This window comes from Lissotriton helveticus, chromosome 8, assembly GCF_964261635.1.
Source record: "Lissotriton helveticus chromosome 8, aLisHel1.1, whole genome shotgun sequence".
NCBI lineage: Eukaryota > Metazoa > Chordata > Amphibia > Caudata > Salamandridae > Lissotriton > Lissotriton helveticus.
In genome coordinates, this window is record NC_136069.1 from 951,754,775 (window position 1) to 951,772,821 (window position 18,047).

An 18,047-nucleotide genomic window follows, 5' to 3' on the forward strand; every position below is an offset into this window, starting at 1 on the left:
CACACTCCCTGTGGAGCTGTGTTCTGTGCGGCGCTTCAGTACTAGTCTGTTTGGGCGGGGGGGAGCTGGGTTTTTCCCCTGTCTCTGTGGCTCAACCCCTGTTGGGGAGGACTGGGTTATTTCCCTGTCCTGGTGATTTTTTTTTCCCCCTGTTGGGGTCTAGATTCGCCTGGGCTGAGGACGTACTCTCACAGACCCTCCTGCCCCTTGGGTATGGCAAGGGTATCTATTCTATGTGAAGGAATCTGTGGCGAGTAGTCTCTATCAGATGTACGAGTTACTTACCTTCGGTAACGATGTATCTGGTAGATACGATTCTAGCCGCAGATTTCTTCACAGCCCGCCCTTACTCCCCGTTCGGCGAGGGCCCTCTGGGTCTTATGCACTCGCCTGCCTCCGGGTGGTTGGCTTTTGCGGGTATCTTTCTTACCCCCTCCTTCGGGGGATGCTCACTTTGTTGTTGTTGTTGTTCCATTTTGGATGTTGTAGGCACTTCTGCGACCCTGCACTCGGGTCTCCAGTATGGGGTACGCTCGTGCTTTTTCTCCTTCTTCTTTCCTTTGTTGATGGCACTCCCGCCTTTGGCAGTCCTTGGGGTCAAGGTTTCTTGGCTTGTCTCGACTTCGGTGTTCGGGAGACTTTCTCCATACTGGTGTTGTCTGAGGTTGACTGGTCATTGCTCTACGTTCTGACCTTGGTGTCCCCTTATGTTGCCAGGCAGTGGCTGCAGCCTTGTTGGTCTGATGTGTATTTTCACATGCTTCTGCCCCGGGGAGGCTGTTGTATTTGTTTGCAGGATTGCTTTCCAGTAGTGGTGTCCTATTCTTTTATTCCAGATCTTGGTGCCTTAGTGCCTGGCTCTATTTTGGACGGTTCTGTCCCTCACCATTGTTTCTTTTCCTCCTATTTTGTGTTTTTTTTTCGCTCATTCTTCCATTATTCTCAGTTTTTGCTGGTGATGGCTCCGCGTTGAGGTGCGGAAAAATTCTCCAAAGAAAACTGACATAGGCGCGCCTGGGTGGGACTTATGTGTCTTAGCTGATGTCACAGACGCGGAGGACGTCAGGGCGGAGCCACGTGGTGCCGTCCCCCCGGCGCGCAGGGATGCTGTGGCAAAAAGTTTTCCGGGTCCAGTCTCACGCCTGGGGATAATTCTACGTGAAGGAATCTGCGGCTAGAATCGTCTCTACCAAATACATCGTTATCGAAGGTAAGTAACTCGTACTTCGTCTATCGACTCCTGGTGCCAAGTTGGGATGCCTGGTTTTAAGTCCTGCGGAGCCTGTCCCCGCATGATGTCCGTGACCGACCCACACGGCGTGTGTCTCTACTTCCTGGAGCACGACCATGACCCCAGGTTGTAATCCGACTGTCAGGCCATGGCACGGAAGACTTTGCGGGAGCGGTCCCGAAAGTTGCTGGAAGCCTGGTAGTCCACTCCATGCCGTTCGAGGTCCCGGTCGAGGAGGAAGTAGAGGGACCAGTCACGGAGCCCCCATCGCCATTCTTCGGGTTCCAAGTCCTCGCACTCTGGGTCAGGTAAGTCGAGGCACTAGAAGTCGAAGAAGCGTCATCACTCTCCGACTTCCCCTTGCCGGTCTCGCGACACAGCTGAGGGTGCGATCGGTACCACCCTTGCGGCTCCGACGGAACCTGTGCTGTCGATCCTTGCCTACCGACCCTTTCCGGGTCTGGGAGCGACTCTGGCCCAGGTGCAAGACTTTCTCGCAGCCAAGGCTGCCCTGTTTGGGCCATCGGCACCCGCCGGTGCGCCTTCGGGCCCTGCTGGCCCGACTGGGGGTCCTTGCCCTATGCTACCGGCGGCTTCGGCACTGTCGCTGACTTTGGTCGCAGTGTTGCGTGACCCCCTTGGATCCATGCCTAGATCCTGGTTGACCTTACTACTCCGCCGGCGTCGACTCTCTCGGTACCGCCTGGGATGTCGTCCGGTCCCTCGGACGACGTCCGCCCCGGTTTCAGCCCCAAACTGAACACTGTGCTGGTCCGGCTTCGTTCGAGGCCAATTCTGATGGTGGATTTCTATCCCTATGTTCAACTTCCATCTTTTCGACCTGTTCCTCGGGCCATGGAGGAAGGGGAGGTCTGGGAGGGTTCCGAGTACCCTCTCACACAGCAGGTGAGTTGGATCAGGACTGGGCTGATGAGTTAAAGGGATGCCAGTGGTCTTGACCACTCGCCTGACCTTGGCTTCCTGTCTCCTCCCTCTGTGGCTTCGGAGGAGGGAGCGACCTATGGTGTGGTTTTGTGTAGGGCAGCAGAGGCCCTTGACCTCGAACTCCCTACGGTGGCCCTGAGGACTAACCTCCTCACTGAGGTGCTCCAGCCGGCAGTAAGCTCTTCAGAGCCTCTGCTGCCGTTCAGTGAAGCACTGACGTGCTTATGGGCACTTGGTCCAGGCCCACCACAGGGGCTCCTGTGGGTAGGAATGTGGGCAGACGCCACCGCCCGCTCCGGGTAACCCTGCTTTTCTGTTCACCCACCCCACCCCTGAGTCTGGTTATCTAGGCCGTTCCGCCGCCACACCTTGCTGTGGTCCACTGGCTTTTCGGGGGATATCCAAAACTCCCTTATGGACATGCCCTTTGATGGCCGTCTCCTTTTCGGCGACAAAGTAGATCATGCGCTGGAGCGCTTTAAGAACTCCCAGACTACAGCCAAGTCCTTGGGCCTTTCCACCACGCTCATGGCCACTTATGCATTTTGCCCCTTTCGTGGCCACGGAAGGGGCACTCGACACGTTTGTTCAGCCACAAGCCGCAGAACCAACCATGAAGTGCCCGCGGACATGGGCCCTGCCGTGGCGGGGCAGGGGGCCAGCGGGCAGGTCAGTTCACCTCCACCCCCGCAGCATCCGCCTCAAAGCATTCCTAGTCCGAGATTTCAGGCCCATCAAACGCCAGTGGGCGGAAGGATTCACCATTACCTCCCCCACTGGCGCACCATCACATCGGGCAGGTGGGTGCTGCAGATTGTCAGAAGGGGCTACTCCCTCCCCTTCGAGACTACCCCTCCAGCCACCCCAGTACCACTGCATGTCGGCGGGTCATCTGCAACTTCTACAAGAGTAAGTTACGGTCCTCTTGGCAAAAGGGTCCATAGAACGCATTCCTGTGCCAAAAGTAAGTCGCTGTTGCTATTCCCACTACTTTCTGGTACCCAAGAAGGACAAGGGCCTGCTTCCTATCTTGGACCTCGGGAACGTCAACCGCTTTCTCCGGAAGGAGAAGTTCGAGATGTTGACGCTGGCGCAGGTCTTATCTGCTCTCGACCTTTGAGACTGGATGGTATTGTTGGACTTGCAGGGCGCATATTTCCACATCCCCGTCCTGCCGGCCCACCGGCTTTACCTGCGGTTCACGGTAGGCCACGAGCATTTTCAGTTCACCGTGCTCCCCTTTGGCCTAACCAGTGCCCCTCGGGTGTTCACAAAAGTGATGGCGGTGGTCGCAGCCCTTCTGCACAGATCAGGGGTTCCAGTCTTCCCCATATCTCGACGACTGGTTGTTGAAGGCGGACTCGCCCCAGACAGTCGTCTCTTACCTCCAGACTATGGCCGACCTCCTGCATTTGCTGGGGTTCTCCATCAACGTGCCGAAGTCGCACCTGGTTTCCTCCCAAAAGCACCCTTTCATCGGGGCTGTTCTGGACTCGACGCAGTTTGGGGTTTATCCTTCCTAGCAGGGAGACGGAGATATTCAGGCTATGATTCCTATCTTTCAGCCTCTATCTCAGGTTTCGGTCAGGAAGACCCTCTGGCTGCTGGGCCTGATGGCCTCCTGCATCCTGTTGGCAAATCATGCCAGATGGCATATGCGGGCTCTGCAATGGGACATGAAGTCTCAGTATGCACTTTTAAGACACAAGGGGGACCCAACGGAGTGGGTTTACACTTACAATATTGTCAAATGAGATTGTGTATACTCCACTCCAGGCGACACTGTTAGTGATTTTTGACTTATTTACAGTGCCCTGTCCTTGCTCTCTTCCTTTGCCTGAAAGACACCCCTTTCACCCTAATCCTATCTTTCCTTTTCCTCTTTTTGGTACGGCACAGGCTTGTGTCTTGTTATTTCGTTTGTATTGAAAGATTGTTTCTTAAAAATAAACTCCTTTCCCGGCTGGGTTTGGAAACCTTAAATCGTATAGCTTTCCATTGTGTTCCTATACTGTATTGTTTTTGATTCTCAAATAAGCTAAGGACCTTTGTTCATTATAACGCTGTTATACCCATGGTACTTAGCTATCCGTTGGGTCCCCCTTGTGTCTTAAAAAAGCTTTAGCGCAATCATCAGGATTGCAGGGTTGTTCTAAACTCAATTTACCTCGCCACTGAGGTTGACCTTCCTAGTGCTCCTGTACACACACTTCTATATTCCCCAAAAATACTTTTCTTTTCCCTTTTTTAGCCTTAGGAGATGTCAGACCATGCCCCTTTGTATACGGTAGACCATATTAAACATTTATGCACATTACCGTCACTTTTATCAGAAACCCCAGATGCTCCAACAACTGCAGTGTCCAGTTTACCAGAACAGTTAGAAAAGCTCAAGAAAAAACAGGTTAGATTACAATTGATGATACTAATGCTAACTGATTATCTCAAATCCGGAGTAATCCCACTTGGATTGCAAGTGCGTAATATCCCCGGGATTTTTACAGATAATCCCAAATATATCACAAACTTCAGTCATATTGGGACCACATGTTCAAGGCAGTGGCTGGCACTTGGCATTGATATTGCTACAGCGACGTTAAAAACACTTGAGATAGAAATTGCTGACCTGCTTAAACAAATTAATGATTCCGACCCCACAGCTGAGTGCAAAAAATTACTGGAACAAGTAGACAAAACAATAGCTGACTATTATCGTATTGAACAGAACAAAAAGTCCAATAAAATTAAAAAGGATATCAGAAATTATAGTGCCGAGACTACTTATCCATATCTGAATAAAGATTTTTACACTAACAGACCCTACTTCAACCCTCAGAATAGACCCTGGGGTCGTTTTAATAAACGACAAAACATAGTGGGATTTTCAGACACCTCAGAAGACTCATCTGACAACTCAGATCCAGGTGAGGGAGGAAGCAACCGGGGAAGAGGACGTGGTGGAGCACAAAGCAATTTTTTAGCCAGAGGCCAGCCAGGTACCCCACTGAGAGGGAGGGCCAAGAAACCCAGGAAATGGTTCAACGCTCCAGGAGAGCGGAGGACCCGCAACAACTTTTATCAGTGGTAATACCCACAACAGCAAACTTGACTGAAACACTACCTATTTTTAATTTATCTAACCACATTTTACAGCATTCTGAATTAGAACTTTTGAAGAAAGGACTTTCTTTTGTCCCTACGGTGCGCCCAAATTATATGGAATTACCAACGGAGCTACTCCGGTTTTTCAGACTGGTTCGGCTGAAAGCGTTTTTTCAACTGCACCCAGCGCCTGAACTAAATCGTAACACCCCTTTTGGCCCCCCTTCCACTTTCCTACCAACGGCGAACATGATTCCGCCAGAGATCATCACGTTTGAGAAACTTATTCTCAAAGAGCTTGTGATTTTTGAAAAGAAGAGATTGTATATTCCGTACAATATCTCCAAAATTGAAAAGGAGGCAATAGACTCACTCAAATCTAACACGGATTTAATCATTAAAAGTGCGGATAAGGGTGGGGGCATTGTCTTGCAAAATATTGACACTTATAAAAACGAAATCAACCGCCAGCTGAACAACAGGGAACACTACTTGAGACTTGGCCGTAATCCAACGATTGAAATCCAAGCCCTGATCAAAAAGATTACCACGGATGCCAGAGACGAGGGTTTTCTTAACATTAAGGAAATTGTATTCCTTTTTGCTAAGTGTCCTCGGCTCCCCGTCATCTACACCCTCCCTAAAGTTCATAAAAACAGTGAGAACCCGCCAGGCCGACCGATAGTATCGGCTTGTGGTTCAATTTTGGAACCACTAGGGTCCTATGTGGATTTTTTCATTAAGGACTTTGTGCCTTCAACGTGCTGTTACGTCCGTGACAGCATGGAAATGATCAATCTTGTTGAACATCAGCCCTTTGACCCCAACATCCAAACATTATGTACACTGGACGTAGAGTCGCTCTACACTAATATACCCCAGGGAGCGGCTCTACTAGTCATAGAGAGAATACTTGATTCCAGACCAAGACCACATAGAGTACCGACATTGTTCATATTGCAATTACTAGAACTATGTCTCACGAAAAATTATTTTGTCTTTGACGGGACCTTCTACCAACAGATAAAAGGCACCTCGATGGGAGCGATTTTTGCTCCCCATCTGGCCATTATGTACATGGATGCTCTTGAGACCGGCACAATCCTAGCTGACACAAATCCATTCAGAACTAGCATAGGGGTTTGGCGCCGTTACATAGATGACGTTTTTCTAATTTGGAATTCAGAGAGAGAAATTCTGAATTCATTCCTACATTGGCTGAACAATAACTGTGACAATCTACAGTTCACTCTCTCACATCACAAAACTGAGATACCATTCTTGGATCTCATGATCTATCATGAGTCAGGCGAGTTGCTTACTCGCCTCTATAGGAAACCGACTGAGCGTAATACTCTACTCAGATACGACAGTAACCACCCCAAAGCTCTAAAAGACTCACTTCCCTATTCACAGTTCCTGCGGATCAGACGAAACTGCTCCTCGAAAACTGATTATTTTAGAGAGGCAGGTATCTTGTGTTCGAAACTCAAAGCAAGAGGCTATCCAAGCAGAATAGTGAGGAATGCCTCAAAACAGGCATGGTACTGTCCCAGGGAGGTCTTGCTCCAACCTAAGACAAGGCCCAGTTCAGAGAGAATAGCCTGTGTCACAACCTTTTCTCCAATCTCTGATAAAATCCGCAAAACAATTTTACGGCATTGGCCAACCCTAAATTCAGGACAACTAACTTTTGACAAACCCTTGTTTGCTTTCAAAAAAAGTAGAAATATAAAAGACCATCTTGTTCGAGCGGCCCTACCAGCACCACCTCCCACAAATACAATTGAGTCAAACTGGGGCTTGCCCCCGCTGAGAGGTCACGCTAAATGTGGACATTGTATTGTGTGTGATCTGACACTTGAGGGGCGCACGTTTAGTCACAATAACATCACAATTGAAATGAGAGATTTCACGAACTGTAACAGTCACAATGTGATTTATGCGATTCTATGTCCTTGCCCTCTTATGTATGTGGGACAGACGACACAAAAAATAAGAACTAGAATAAGCCAACATCGGAGTCGCATAAGGTGCGGAACCCCCAACGCCCCTTTGGTTGAACATTTTGCCAGCATGAACCACACAGCAGATGACCTCCAGTGGACCATCCTGAAATCCATCAAATTACCACAGAGAGGTGGCAACTTACAGCAGTTACTAAACCGTGAGGAATTGAAATCCATCATCCAATTCAATACCATCCACACAGGGCTCAATCGCAGTGAGGACTGGACTACGCTACTGTGATTGAACCTATGACCGATGAGACGATATCATGAAACATAAATAGAATGAGCGCTTTGTCAAAAACGTTGTGGTTCCAAAAAGAAATATACTATGATGAAATGCATAATTGGATGCAGACATGAGAAATGAAAAGAAAGAACGGAACTGGACATTTGGGTGTTAAACGTTATATGTAATTTCTATACCTGTCACAGCTTTTAATGTCACATTGTCACCATCACTGTCCATTTGTCCGTGCACTCCCCCACCCTGATAGCATTAGCCCGCCTAGCCATCCACTCCAAGATGGCCCCCACCAATACAATTCGCCGTTCTAAAATGGCACCCGCAATAGCGGTCACGTGACCAGCGTGGCTGTACACAATTCCGCGCGCACACGCAGACCGCTGCACTGCAACCGGCATTGACCGAGCAGCCACAGGAGAGACGAGTCTTCACTTAGACTTTGTAAGTAACTTTGAAATATTAATCCTGTCCAGTCATGGCCCGTTCTCAAGCGATGTACTGATATGCACTCCTTGATTTTGTTACAGCGTCTGAACGCTACATTGTTGGCAACCCTCGTGTACGGCTATTGTTGCCTACACTTCAAAATCTGTACCCCGCTCTCACGTTGAGCGTAGTAAGGTAGGTCCCTCCATATTTTACCACCTTAGTTCAGAGCCCCCTGACTTTTCACCCTGACATAGAATTCCCGTTTTGTTTTCAGTGCTGCCATCGGATGCAGTTGGAAACGAACTACGAATTGTACCTGTAATTCTCTAACTAACAATTCGTCTGGACCCCCTAAAAAGACCTCCACGACATCTAACTACGTGGTATGTTTTTAAATCAAAATCACGTTTCACTGTTTTTGTGAACCGGTGAACTCATAAACTCCTTTTTTAATTCTGCCCCCATTTTAGCACGACCGCTTCGGCCAGAATCTTGAAGTGAAGTACACCTCCCATGTGAGGCTTCATACCTTGATTTACTGAGGTATGATCAGACCATTTGTTACCTAGAACCCATAGGGCTACCCCCAGTCACCCTTAGCCACGTAACTATTGAAACGACTCAAAACCTGCACTATCACTTCACAATGGAAATCCTATCTCCCCAGTATACTATAAACTGAACTGATCACTATCACGGCACAGCTCGTTGACGCAGCTTTTCACGCATGTCACTGCGATTCCGAGGAGTATGTAAATGCTGTTATTATGTTCTCGATTAGGGCACAAACACCGTGCACTTGGTCACACGCTGCGAATTCGTTACAAAGTTGGCATACATGTGTAAACTACTCTTAAGTTTTTGAAAAATTTCTTTTTCTCTTCGTTTCTCCTAACAGGCTTTTTCTCATTCAGGCATGTTTTGTTCATTATAAAAGTCCTGATGATGATCCCATGTATCTAGTTGAGCAATAGGGATCGAAACGTCGACACCCATGAGTGGGTTTACACTTACAATATTGTCAAATGAGATTGTGTATACTCCACTCCAGGCGACACTGTTAGTGATTTTTGACTTATTTACAGTGCCCTGTCCTTGCTCTCTTCCTTTGCCTGAAAGACACCCCTTTCACCCTAATCCTATCTTTCCTTTTCCTCTTTTTGGTACGGCACAGGCTTGTGTCTTGTTATTTCGTTTGTATTGAAAGATTGGACATTGTTTCTTAAAAATAAACTCCTTTCCCGGCTGGGTTTGGAAACCTTAAATCGTATAGCTTTCCATTGTGTTCCTATACTGTATTGTTTTTGATTCTCAAATAAGCTAAGGACCTTTGTTCATTATAACGGTCTCAGTATGCACAGCATCAGGGCAACCTGTCCGATCACGTCCACATCTCGGAGGGCACTGCACGACAATTGCTGTGGTGGCTCATGAATCGCGATTACTTCAATGGCAGATCCCTTTCCCTTCCCCAACCGGAGCACACAGTAGTGACAGATGCGTCCCTCCTGGGATGGGGTGGCCACATGGGAGAGGCGGAGATCAGAGGTCTCTGGTCTCCAGCGGAATCCCTGCTCCACACCAACCTTTTGGAGCTTTAGGCGATCCGACTTGCACTGAAGGCGTTCCTTCCCTCGGTCTGGGGAATTGTGGTGCAGTTGTTCACGGACAACACCACCGCCATGCTGTACTGCAACAAACAGGGCGGGGTGGGGTCGTGGACCCTATGTCAGGAGGATCTGTGCCTCTGGACATGGCTGGAACATTAGGGCATTTCCTTGGTGGTTCAACACCTGGTAGGTTTTCTGAACGCCAGGGTGGACAAACTCAGCAGTCGGTGCATGATGGATCACGAATGGCGCCTGAACTCGGACGTGGCGCAAGGTCTCTTTCAGCAGTGGGGAGAACCTTGGTTAGATCTATTCGCCACCAAAGAGAACGCACAATGTCAGCAGTTCTGCGTGTTGGAATTTTGGAACGCAATTTTGAACACTTTGGATACTTATGGACGGTTACTGACACGGCGAAAGAGCATCTATCTGAGCATAGAGGACCAGTAACAGTTTGACTACGGTCCAGCTGTTCCAAAGCTAAACAGAGTTAAAAACACGATTGCGAGTACATTAATTTGATTACACAGAGACTGGCCCCTGATGAAGGTACCATTGTGTACCGAAATGCATAGGGCAGAATAAGAAAACTGCAACGTTCAAAGAATGAAGGAATATAAACGATGCATATGTATGATTTAAAGTGCATTTAAATGTCATTGTATATGTTGATATGATGAAATAATCAGCAATAGTGTATAGGAATGCACAGTAAATGATGTGTTTAATGTATTAAAACAGACAAGTGATTTCTGGTTTAGTTTTTAAATTAAATTTCTTTGTGAAGCTGGTTAAGGTGTACACACACCAAGTGCACAGTGCGTGACTAGGCAGGTCTGTTAACCCGCCATAACTTAGACTCTGAACAAGGAGTGACTACCCTTATTAGTCGCAGCACCGTTTTCTGAAAGTGATAAATAAGTTAAGAAATCGGAGTGCTCCCCACGCACTCACATAACTATCGGAATTTCCAAGGCGGCATTCGCTCGGCGACGCCTTTCGTCATGAATGGAGTTGCGGTCTGTTGTACGCCTTTCCACCTATACTACTTTTTTCCAGAGTGCTGAGGATCAGGCGCGAACGGGCCCAAGTCAGCCTTGTGTCTCCGGATAGGGCACAAAGATACTGGTATCCCGAGCTACTCAGCATTTCCATCGATCCCCTAATCGACTGCCTCTTCGGGAGGATCTTCTGTCGCAGCAGTAGGGGACGGTCCTCCACCCGAACCTGTCCAGCCTCCACCTCCATGCGTGGAGATTGAGTGGCTGCAGTTGACTTCTTTCAACCTACCTCCCGAAGTCTGTGATGTCATTCTGGCAGCTAGGCGTCCCTCGACTAAAACGGTATACTCCTGCATGTGGAACAAACTTGTGGTATGGCACACAGCAAAGGATGTGGATCCTCTTTCTGCCCTTTTTCGGGGGTTTTCCTTTCCTTCTTTTTTTGGTCCAGCAGGGCTCTGCTCTGGGCACTATCAAGGGCTATCTTTTGTCCATTTCAGACTTTCTAAGGCTTCCTGATCAGCCTTCCCTTTTCAAGTCCCCTGTTGTAAATAGATTTGTGAAGGGTATTGCGCACATGTTGCCTCCTGTCCCTCTTGTGAAGCCTCAGTGGGACTTATGATGTGTGCTCCTTTTGAGCCACTTCACAACTGTCCTCTTGGTCTTCTCACTTTAAAGACTGCTTTCCTGGCTGCCATAACCACTGCCAGAAGAGTGAGTGAGGTCCAGGCTCTTTCTTCCAAACCTCCTTTTCTTTCTGTCCATTCTGACAAAGTTGTCTTAAGAACACATCCATCTTTTCTGCCGAAGGTTGTCACTGCCTTTCACATCTGGCAGACCATCATTTTGCCCATCTTCTTTCCACCTCCGCATCCCTCAAAAGAGGAAGAGAGGCTCCACCATCTGGACCCAAAACGTGCGCTCTCATTCTCTCTGAACCACACAACAGATCCGGGTGGATAATCAGCTCTTTGTTGGCTTCGTGAGCACCAAGAAAGTTCGGGCCGTGCACAAGAGTCGTTCTGTGCATCAAAGCATGCTACTCTTTGGCAAGAAAGGAGCCTCCAGTAGGGCTACGCACCCATTCTAACAGGGCGACAGCTGCCACTACTGCTTTGGGACGGGGAGTCCCCTTGCATGACATCTGTCAGGCAGCTACGTGGGCCTCGCTTCACACGTTTACCAAGCACTACTGCCTGGACAGCCAAGTCCGGAGAGACGGCTTCTTTGGCCGTTCTGATCTCCAGGACTTTCTGTTGTGATCTTGGTTCGCAGACCCACCACCGGGGTTGGTATTGCTGGTGGTATCTATTCTAAGGTAAGGAATCTATCACAAATGTGTTTCTTTAAGATGCACAAGTTACTTACCTTCGGTAACCATATATCTGAAAGAAACATTACTTAGTGATAGATTCCTTACCACCCCTCCCATCCTCCCTGTTCAGCGAACTGGTTTCTAGGGTTAAGGTCAACCCTTTCAGGGCCCTAGTTTCATTGCACTAGTGGTCAGTTTCTTGCATGGCTCTGCATTTCTGACGTGGAAAGTTGTGTACAGCACTGACGTCAGAGCGCGATGGCGGTGTCGAAGTAGCTGCTGCGACGTCATCCCGGCGACCACGACGCCAACGATGGAAGCGGAGCCGCACGACGCCTCCTTCCGACGCGCAGGGGTACTGCTGACGAAAACTTAACGGATCTTGTCTGACGCCTTGGGATAAATCTAAGGTAAGGTGTGAGAAGTTGGCCTGATGTATGATGTCTACACTTCTGTGGGCACCTTGTATCAGTCCAAACAATCCCTTATGGTGGTGGTTGTAAGTCAACCTTATAGACAAGCTATCCTGGAGGTAGCATGGACTAAGCAGTCTTAGGTTTAACTCAAGAAGGCATGTGAAGCCAGCTGTTTTACCATATGCAATCCTGTAATATCAAATGAAAGGACACCACACAAGTTATATATTATAAAAATATATGTATTTATTACTAGAATAATCCTCTGTACTCTTTGAGTGCAGAGGCACAAGCGTTTAAACAAAAGCACAGTTAAAGATACAAAAGTTGCACAATTATGGATAGGCCCGGTGGCCGCTAAAACCATATACTAAATAAGTGGTATAAGTATCACTTTACGAACAGTGGTAAGGCCTAGGGCCTTGGGAATCGCTTGGACTACTCTGGACTAACGACAGTTAGGACGGGAGAGGCCCGCGGGATTCGGGTGCAGTGCTGAAACACAAGCTTGCACCAATGCAAAGTCAATGGCGCGTAAAAGTTACAAAGTTACTGTTTTGGAAGTCTTCCGAATGGGATAGAATTAAGCCACTTTAAAGTAGGATACTAGAGGTATGTAGCTCTACAGGAGCACCGGTGTTAGATCCTTACCTCACCACAGGAAGCGGGTGCATAGGTGCCAAAGTGTCTGGTTTCGTCGTGGAGATCTATGGAGCCTGGATAGGAAGATGCTGCAGGCGGCCAGGAGAGAAGAGTCTGGTTGGATCCAAGGGTGAATCGAAGATGTAGAGTACCTGAAAGCAGAGGGGACAGAGTCTGGGTCACTTGGCAGTGACCAGGAAGGAACCAGGCAATGTTGGGCGCAATCAGGTGGTTGTCGTGAAGCTGGTCTCCGCTGCCACGTGGACTCTGGGGCATCGAGGATGTCCAGGAGTGGATCACGAGCTGTCCCACGAAGGCTCTCGCTGTCGGCGGTGTCTGCTTCCGGATCGGAGTTAACAAGCCTTGGCAAATGAAACCCACACAGGATTCGAATATCGCTTCTTACTCGGACCAGCAAGGTCAGAGCGGAGGCTCCTTTTCAGGGGAGCAAGGGCCAGTCTGGAGCAACTAGACCAGTGGTGTAAATTCAAAGGTTCGTCAGTACTGGGGCCACTAGCCAACGGGCAAGTGACCGGACCAACGCGTCGAGCAGGAAAATGCAAAAGGGCCCCACGCTGCACTCGGTGAGTGTGGAGGGGTGAGCTTCGGTGCAGGAGCTGCTCGGGGCTTTGGCTTCTCAAACCCCAAGGCACAGCTTCGAGGATGCCTCAGGAGCTGCACGGTCAGCACTTCGCAGTCTTTTCAAGATGGCCTGCCCCACGCTTCACGTTGCCTACACGGGTCTCAGATTTGCTGGGACTGTGGATCGGGCTGTTAGAAGTCAGGTAAGCTGGGTCTTGTTGATCTCTGTCGCTCGAGTTCCGGCGGGAACTGCAACAAAGCAAACCGTTGGGCGCTGGATGGAGCCTGTTTGCACAGGGTGGTCACTCCTTGACCACAAGGGAGATTCTTCAGTCTTCCACGTCGAGTGGGATGTCGAAGGGTCCAGAGTTTCGTTTCAAAGTTTCAGTCAGGAGGATCTGAGGTGCATTGGCACAGCTCCTACCTTTATTCCAAATCAAGGGGCTGGATCTCCTTCTAGGTCCCTCCTATGGGTGGGACCCAGGAAGGGGGTGGTTACACCCCTTTCCCTTTGTCCAGTTTCGCGCCAGGACTGGGGCTGGAGTGCCCCAGCACCGGTTTGAACCGGTCTATGCATGGGGAGCCTTGTGCGCCCCAGGCAGTGTCTAGTTTCACTCGCCCTGCCTGCCTCAGTCCACTATCTCCTGTCTGGGGTGGTGTAACACCTCCATGTGATAGGATACCTTTTGTCCAGGCCTCCCCTGCTGGAGTTTCGGTCAGCAGCAGGAGGCCAGACTTGTGTCGGGGCAGCAGCATCCATTTTGTGATGCTGGGTCTCTGGTTAGGATTAACCGCGTTTTAAGTAAAGTAACATGTCTTCTCCCTCTAGAAGGGTGGAATGCTACCCCCGTCGCCAGAAGTGGCGAGGGGGTAGTATTCCAAAGTGTATGACACCTTACACGACATGTTTTGGTAAAGCGAAACCAAAGTTAGAAATAACCGCGAGGATTATAATGCACTTAAGAGTATATGGTATGGCACTACCCTGGAACAGCTATAAAGAAATGGTTCTGAAAGCTGCAGACAGGCTCAGCTCATGCTAGAGCACCATCTCCCATAAAACCAAGCACTCTGCCGCCAGGATTGTTAAGGCCTGCCATACTATTGACATATAGGCATATATGTATCCAGATATAGGTTTCGATATAGGTATACTATATCCAAGCAAGGGGTGATTACACGACCTTGCCCCAGCTGAGTGATCAGCCATTTGTGTCAGTTTGGATGGTCAGCCAGGGGTGGCAAAAGGTATGCTGCAGCCCCTGGTAGGCCTTGGATGCACCTATGCCCTGGGTACCTATAGTACACTGTACAGGGGCTGATAAGGTGACCCAATCCAATTAGGTATGTACCTAGGGTACATGGAGTCCATTTAAAGGAGAGAGCAGATAGCCTGGGACCCTGATTTGCAGGATCCCAGGCCAACTAAGTCGAAAACCAGCTAAACACTAGGCAAAAAATCTGGGGTAACCATAGTCAGGCATCCACCCGCCTACATAAGGAATCTATCACTAATGTTTCTTACAGATATATCGTTACTGAAGGTAAGTAACTTGTGCATTGTCTTCTTTGGCCTCTGTAAAGCCTCTGGGAATTCACTGAACTCACTGCATACTAATCCTCTTTTTGGTGTAGAATATAGAGTGCCAGCTTCCTACACAATGTTTTATCATTTTGTTTGACTTTTGCAAAATCTATGTAATGAACAATGTCTTCAATGCCAAAGTTGTGATGGAAGAATTTGTAAATATAGGCCAGTAATTGTGAAATTCCTTGTGAAACTAGAATGTGCTCCCCTGCACTGATGTAATGAACTTTAGGTGCAAACATTTACTAATCAAATAAAGCTTTCAAAATTGGCATACATTTTTTTGTTTGACTTCATTTTTGGTATAGTTCATAGTGCTGGTTTTGATAATATGTACTGTACCCATATTTTTATTCTTTTGCATTTTCTTTTAGCTAAACCATTATAATCTAGTTTGTTTCAATCCCAGTTCTTAATTAGTTCAAGTTTTTTTTGGTAATTTTATGAAATATGTTTCTTTTCACAGCTACATTATCACTCAGATCCTATCGGATCAGCCACGAGATACCATTGTGGAGAATATACAAAAACAGCTAGTGGAGATTGGTGAAAATGTAATTAATGGCAGCATCCCTGTAAACCAATATGAAATAACCAAGGTAATAGCGTGTGTGCTTAAAGTTTATTTTAATTTAATGTTCTTGAGATTTCTACTGTAAGACTGGTTCACCTTGTGATGTTTTGACAATTAGAACCACCTTTGGTATGTGTCCTTGGATGTTATGGAATGAAAGATTCCCCTTTGTGTTGTGCGCCATCTGATTTCCTCACCTCAAGGAGCGAGAATTAAAGGGGTTTTAGATACAAACTAAAAATTAAAGGAGTAAACGCTTTATTATTGCTGGGTTCCACTCACTTTAATGTAAATGGCTGCTTACCTAGACGTTTGGTAATTCAGTGCTTGATTCACTGCTCACATGGTAAGTGCTGTGCGCAGCCCACTGCCCACATCTAGCCTCTCCCTTTCTGATGCAACTTGTACAAAGTGTCCATATCTGAAAGAGATAGTTATGGATTTCTGACCTTAGAATTACCCCCAAGAGTCAGACTGGATCCAGCAAATTTTCTTCAGCAGCACCCCTGCGCGTCGGTAGGTGGCGCCGGTCGACTCCGCGTTCATCGTTGTCGTCGTGGTCGACTGAATGATGTAGCGGTATCTACTTAGATTCCGCCACTGCGCGCTGACGTCAGTTCTTTCTTTTTTCGGAGAGCAGTAACTAGAGTCACTGTTTGTTGACATCTTTTCAAGTTGTTTGATTCCTGCTGCACGCAGGGATGTCCCGCCCTTGAACCGACTTATAGGCTTGCAACTCTAGTTGCAAATTGATGTTAGTAACAGACCACACCTTGTGTGCCTTTGATGTTTGGAGTGTGACCATGACCCGAAGTCGTGCTTTGACTGCCGGGCCATGAACCTGAAGTCTTTGCGGGAGCGGTCCTGAAAGCTTCTTGAGGCCCGGCAGTCTGCTCAGTGCCGCTCGAGGTCTCTGGTCGAGAGGGCGCTCACGAGGCCGGTTGCAGAGTAATCACCACCTGTTCTCGTCTTAGTTTTCGAGTAAGTCGAGCCACAAAAATAAGGCGAAGATGCACCGGTGCTCTTCACGTTCTCCCCGTCCATTGGCCGACTTGACACGGGTTGAGGAAGATAGTAGTCCGGCCTTGCCCTTGGATCCTGTTGTGTTGACCCCAAGACTCCCTCCCTCCCTACCCGGGAGCTGGGACGGCCACTGCCCAACTTCGTAATTTCTACAAAGCACTCCATTCGATCTTTAGGCATCCCGACTCCGCTTGGACGCCTTCGGGCCCCGCCGACTCGGCTGGGTGCTCTAGGCTTTGGATGCTGGCGGCTCCGGTGCCGCAGGGATCCAGGCTTTGGACTGTGACTCCACCACCTCTGACGCCGATAGGGTCCCCAGCCTACGTCTACCCCAGCCTCCCTCTCGATGTGGTCACAGAGTGTTAGACCTGGCACCGTGGCGTTGGTCTCCCTTCCACTTTTTGTTACTGTGCCTCATGTGTTTTGCTGGTGTTAGCTGCTCAGAGCACTGTGCCACTGCCAATCAGTGCCACAGTGCAAGTGCTCCCTGTATAAAATGTATACATTGATTGGATTCTATTATTGGCTTATTTGGTTTACTGTCAGACCCTATTACAGTGCACCAGGAGTGCCCAGGGCTTGTTAGTCCAAATGCTGCTGGTGGGCTTGCAGCACTGGTTGTGCCACCCACAGAAGCGGTCTGGTAAAATGTGTCTAAGGTCTGCCATTGCAGAACCTGCGTGCAGTCTGGTACTGTCATGCTGCCTGGGCAAATGCACCCACTTGTCAGTCCCTAAACCTTCCCTTTTCTTCATATCAGTCACCCCTATGGTAGGCCCAAGGGCAGGGTGCATTGTACGTATAAGGTAGGACAAGCCCTGATGTGTGTGGCATGTCCTAATAGTGAATTACAGCCATTTTCGTTTTTCACTATTGCAAGGCTACCTGTTCTCATAGGCCAGAATGGGCTGTTAGAATTGTTACAATCTACATTCCTAACAGACTCAGGGAACATGGTAGAAATTAGAGTTTAGTATGCCTGAACTCAGAATAATAAACTACATCTTTTAGTAAAGGTTGTTTTAATATTCTGTGTTTGCAAATACCACTTTTAGAAAGTTGGTATTTGCTTGCCTAACCTTTTCAGCCCGCCTCTGCTAGGATGTGTATCTGCGGTCTGGTTTCTGTGAGTGACAAGGCTGGGGAATTCCAGGAGACAGGCTGGGGCAGCCAGGTGGTGATTAAGAAGATTTCAGCCAGATGGGTGGGAGGAGTACACCTGGACTCTGAATAGGGCTATGCTCTGCCACCACAATGCTGGCTCCACCTGCTGTGGAGCGTCTGATGCCTCTGCCCTGCACACTGAAAAGACAAGCCAGAGTCATATCAACAA

At 48.5% G+C, this 18,047-nt stretch overlaps 1 protein-coding gene across 1 annotated transcript in view; it reads left to right on the forward strand.

The window, feature by feature from the left end:
- Positions 1-18,047, forward strand: part of POLA1 (DNA polymerase alpha 1, catalytic subunit) — a 1,864,208-nt gene that overhangs the window by 1,197,876 nt on the left and 648,285 nt on the right. The window contains exon 30 of the mRNA XM_078657805.1: positions 15,584-15,716. Coding sequence (XP_078513931.1) covers positions 15,584-15,716 — 133 coding nt within the window. The remainder of the gene's footprint in view (positions 1-15,583; positions 15,717-18,047) is intronic.